A 4,954-nucleotide genomic window follows, 5' to 3' on the forward strand; every position below is an offset into this window, starting at 1 on the left:
TACAGTGGCATGATCTTGGCTCACTGCAACCTCCGCCTCCTGGGTTCAAGTGATTCTCCTGCCTCAGCCTCCAGAGTAGCTGGGATTACAGGCGCCCACCACCATGCCTGGCTATTTTTTTTTGTTTGTTTGTATTTTTAGTAGAGACTGGGTTTCACCAAATTGGCCAGGCTAGTCTCAAATTTCACCAAATTGGCCAGGCTAGTCTGGAACTCTTGGCCTCCCAAAATGTTGGGATTACAGGCGTGAGCCACGGCGCCCAGTGGGTAGTCTTTAGTGTTGGATCCTGGAATCTTGGGCTTCTGAAGGGTGGAGACTGGTTGACGGGGTGGAGATAGCACACGGCTATGTTCACAGGAACCAGGCTGGAGAATGGTTACAGAGCTTTTGTGCCTCTCCTCAAGAATCCAGAACCTCGGCTGCTCGGTAAGAAGTGAAATGGGGGAGGGAAGAACATGAAGGGTACAGTATATAGCTGTGTGATGGAGAATGTAGGGTGGGACTAGCGAGATATCGTAGGTCAGATGATAGGAGCCTAGGAAAAAGGGGGCAGGGTCCAGGTCCACTTTAGGAAGGATGTTTAGCTCACACCAGGTGGAATGTGCATGCGTTACTCCCTGCTTCCCCTATTTCTTGGCCATCTTCTCCGTATATCTCCCTATCACCATTCCAGCATTTCCATCTTAGGCCAGGTGGGGTTCCAGCTGATGGTTTGAACAATGAATGGGAGCATCGGGAAGGGTAAGGTCTCTAGTTCTCAGAGGCGCAGGTGCCTTTTCCTTGTTCTTAGTTGCACTGCGCATAGAATGTGACACCCTGGAGAGGAGACGAATTCAGATACTTAAAATGCAAGAAGCCAAGAAGGTCGTTATAATTGAACCTACTACGAGCGTCCCGGTAAGACTCGCCAAATGTGGTCTGCCCCAGCACCCACCTCTCCCACCAGCCCACTGAATGTTCCTCCATCCCAGCCCTCTGAGATGAATTTCCTGCCTCCAATTCCTTTTTTCCTTCGTTTGGCCCTGGGTTGTAGAAACCTTCCCTGCAGGGGCCTCTTTGTTTACTTACTTTCTTTTTCTAGTCCAAGCTATCAGGACGATCAGAGAAAAAGAAGTCCACTCGCAAGTCTCCGACCTTTAGGAACAGACCAGACTTCAGGAAGGATAAACGTCAGCCACTCAATAAAACCACCAAGCAAAAGAAGTAATACTAGGTGTGAAATTACTGGAATTTAACGTGAGATTTCTTTTTCTAGAAAGACTCCTTCTCCCAGTATCTGCACTAAGGCTTGAGTACGTAAGCCCCAGGCACCGGGGAGGCTCTGAGGGTGGATGGGAACGGCAGGAGAGGGCTGGGGCAAGCACATGGGTGGGAGTGAGGAAGGCTGTGAAGTCTAGTACAATGAGCCTTTGAGGGACGGAGTAGGGGGTGGGGTCTTCTCAAACCAGACTACCTCCCCTTGGGAGGCCTATCTCACAGCCCGCCTACTCCTGCAGGGGTTAGGTGTCCCTCCACCCCCACACTCCACCACCTCCCCGGGCTGAAATTCCCCCACCCTCCTCCGTGTCTCTGCCTCTGGGCAGTTTCTTCCTCCCGCCCTTTGCCTTTCCCCCTCCCTCCCCCTTATCCAAGGGGAGAAGCAAGGCAGCAGAAACCAGAGCTGGTTATAGGCATTTATTGAATTCATTCATTTATTGATTTGACACACTTCCCCACTCCAATCTAGCACATGATACAATCTGGGTAGGCCAGGCGCTGACACAGGAAATGATGGGAACCCACAGCAGGGGTGGGGGAGGGGACAATGCAAAGGGCACTGGGGGAAGGGCTGCTTTGGGGGCTGGGGTGGAGAAGGAGCCCCAGATGGCCTCCCTGGCAGGTGCTAGTAAACCTGATCCACATTCCCCCCCATCCCTGCTCATTTCCCAGACCCTCAGCCAAGCTCCCCAGCTCCCCCTTCCCCGTTGCTCCCCTCCCTGCTGCTTGCTGCCACACACACTTCCACATAACCCCTGCAGTCAGGGAAGGGGAAGAAGGGCAGGGACAGCTGTCAGGGGCCTTGAACAGGGAGGTCTCTGTACCTAACTTTACCATCCTAAATCCTTCCCTCCTCTTCTCTCCCCTCCCAGTCCCTTCCCTGGCCCCAAGCTAATTCCAGGCCTTCAATTTACTCTCCCACTGTAGCACTAACCCATGCTGGGTCATAGAAGAGTGTGGCTGCGCCCCAACACCACACACTTCCAGGCACAAGTTGAAGGAATGAGGGGACCTGGGTTAGCTTTTTCCTTAGGGAAACTCCAACCTATTTCTGCATAGACCTTTCTCTACACCTGGTCCATAGGGGAGCTCTTCCCTGTGTTTACTATTACTCCCCACTTCTCCCCACTTCCTTGTGTCTCTCCTAGCATTTATTGTCTGTAGTGTTTGTATCATGTCACTATCACAAAGCCTTCAGAAAGAAAAAAAAAAGCATTCTGCCCACCACTAGCACCCTGCCACGGTTAAAAAAAATCTCTATGTTTGTGTTTGTATTTCTTTAAAAGTTTATAAAAAGCCTTTCTGTTATCTGCAGCCTTCTAAGGGTGATTTGGCCTGGCGAGCCACTCCGGTGCTCAGACCTTGGCCCTTCCAGATCCCCTAAACTGCCCACCCACCCCACATCACTGGCCTAAGGGGCCACTGCATAGAAATCCCAGGCTCCAGCTAGCCTGGCTCAGCTAAGACTCTACAAAAAATCCTGCTCCCAAAGGCAGGGGTAAGGCCACTGGTGACTTCGCATTTCCAACAGCGTTGCTCATCTCGCTACAAAGCCTAGAGGGTAGGAATAGGGAAAGCCGAGGATGGCTCCTGAGAGGGGGCCTTACCCCCTAATTGGCACAGTGAGAAAAACCCTCTCCCCTTTCCCCTCCCATCTCCCTCCCCATGTCGCCCCCAGATGGGGCAGCTTTATCTTTATAATTTCTTCAACACCTGTGTGTGACCAGACCCACCCTAGCACTAAAGCAGGGTCCCAAATTCCTGGGGAGGGCTCAAGGGTAAAGAGTAGATATGGACACGCCTGGCTCCACCTCTGCAGCAGGGGACAAAGCTTCCAGCCATGACTCAGGGATCTGTGGGAAGAAAGAACGGAGAACAAGGTAAGAGGCTTATCTGGGGCTTGCCAACATTCTATCATCCAGATTCCCACCAGAGAAGATGGTGGCACCTGCCCCGCTTCCACACACTTACCTTTTCTGTGCTACCTTGCAGGGGTGGGCACAGCTGAGGGGCCTGGAGGTCCCATCCGGAAACTATGCTACTCTAATATGACATCTTCCCTCCAGTTCCCCAGGAGATCTGGCTACCACTTGTCCTAAATCTCCCCTTCGCCCAGATCATGGGACTAACTGGGCACCTAGGGGTGGTCACAGGCTATGAGGTGCTGTGGTGATTAGGGGATACGGTACCTGGCTCAAAGTTGAAGTCCAGTCCCTCGCCCTCATCCATGAGGTCACTGATGATGTTATCCATGTCACACTCCAGGTTCTCCATATACATATCGAGATCTAGATCCTGAGGCATTCTGTCTTGGCTTGCAGCTTCAGTAGGGGGTGTGAGCACAGGAGTCCCCAGAGCCTTGGGGATGGGGGCACTTGCCATGACTGGAGGTGGTGCTATCATAGAAAGGGTGGGAACCAGACTGCTGGGGCCTGGAGCCTCTAGGGGCTTGGGACACAGGCCGACACCCGTGGCCAGCTTACTGGAGGAAGGAAGCCCCCCCAGCAACAGAAGAGTAGGAGCCTGGGACAGAATGGGATCTACCTGGGTCATGAGGACGTCAGCAGGGGGTGGTGGCGTATCAGAGGTGAGCAGGGCCTCCAGAGCCTGGGAGCTGGAGAAGCACCCTTCTCCTGCTGACAGGGGCCCCTCTGCTGGGCTGAAAAGAGAGCTGTTGTAGGTGTGTAAGGGGCCGGTAACCCCAGGATGCTGCAAAGAGAAGCCAGAGAGACCACTCCGAGATAGCAGGGAATGGGAAGAGGTGAGATTGAGCCCATCTAACAGCTCTAGACCTTCATTGAGGGTGGGAGGGACACCCCCTGCATAGCTGCTGACTGAAGCTGGTATTTCCTCCGCCAGCACCTCAGACTCTGGCCTCAAGGGGGACAGCCGGGTGCTGACAGTGCTGGCATTTGAACTGCTTCGTGGACGGAAGGTGGTCCACATATCGGCTTCTTCACGGTTGCGAGAGCAAGGGCTGCCTGACCACTTGGCAAAGTGGCCGACAGGGCTCGTCGGAGTGGCACCTTCGGGTGGAGCTGGCAGCACAGGTGGTTTCTTCTTGGGGGCTTTACTGCGGCCCCGGAGCAGCTTGCTGCTGCTATCCATGGAGGCGGCCCGGCGGCGGGGGGCTTTGCCGCTCTTGCCTCCCTCGGGGTTCAGCATCCACCAAGAGCTTTTGCCAGTGGCCTCGTTGTGAACCTTGATGAACTTGCTGTGCAGGGACAGGTTGTGGCGGATCGAGTTCTGGAGGGGCAGAGACGGCAGGAAAGGGGCGTGAGGTGTGTGTAGGGGAGGCCAGTGGCCAGCGGTCAAGTCTAAGAGGATGCTGGTCCACAAAGATCTAGGGGTTAGGATTTGGTGCCACCACCACAGCGGGGTTCATTTCGGGGGTTCATTTCCCAGGTCATTAAAGTTTAAGAAAAACTTCAAATAATTTACAAAAAAAAGAGAAAAAAGATAAAAGATAAAAGGATGCTGGAACACAGCAGGGGTATTCCTGGAGACTCAAAGAAAGTTGAATCCAGGGGGGAAAACTGGTAGAAGTAGGGATGGGGGTTGGGGTGGGAGGGGAGACCACACACATTTCCCGCTCCCAGACAAGCTGCTCAGCCTCTGCTCCAGACTTCTCTGTACAGCGGGTGGGAGATAACGTGCAATAACCCACTGCAAAGGGCACGGAGTGCCCACCCTGGAA

At 53.7% G+C, this 4,954-nt stretch overlaps 2 protein-coding genes across 2 annotated transcripts; one reads left to right on the forward strand and one right to left on the reverse strand.

Annotated features, from left to right (window-relative positions):
* Window positions 1–142: 142 nt before the first annotated feature.
* LOC111536114 (uncharacterized protein CXorf65) lies at window positions 143–1,666 on the forward strand. Its single transcript, XM_023202393.2, has 3 exons — window positions 143–426; window positions 791–897; window positions 1,082–1,666. The coding sequence occupies exons 1-3, from the start codon at window positions 348–350 to the stop codon at window positions 1,205–1,207; spliced, it is 312 nt and encodes a 103-aa protein (XP_023058161.1). The 5' UTR covers window positions 143–347; the 3' UTR covers window positions 1,208–1,666.
* Window positions 1,660–4,503, reverse strand: FOXO4 (forkhead box O4; the record flags this gene model as incomplete). The annotated part of the gene is made up of 2 exons (XM_026449908.2): window positions 1,660–3,110; window positions 3,447–4,503. Coding segments are annotated over 2 exons (1,065 nt in total), but the record flags the coding sequence as incomplete, so codon positions are not given.
* Window positions 4,504–4,954: the final 451 nt, after the last annotated feature.

Source organism: Piliocolobus tephrosceles, unplaced genomic scaffold, assembly GCF_002776525.5.
Source record: "Piliocolobus tephrosceles isolate RC106 unplaced genomic scaffold, ASM277652v3 unscaffolded_4479, whole genome shotgun sequence".
Classification (NCBI taxonomy): domain Eukaryota; kingdom Metazoa; phylum Chordata; class Mammalia; order Primates; family Cercopithecidae; genus Piliocolobus; species Piliocolobus tephrosceles.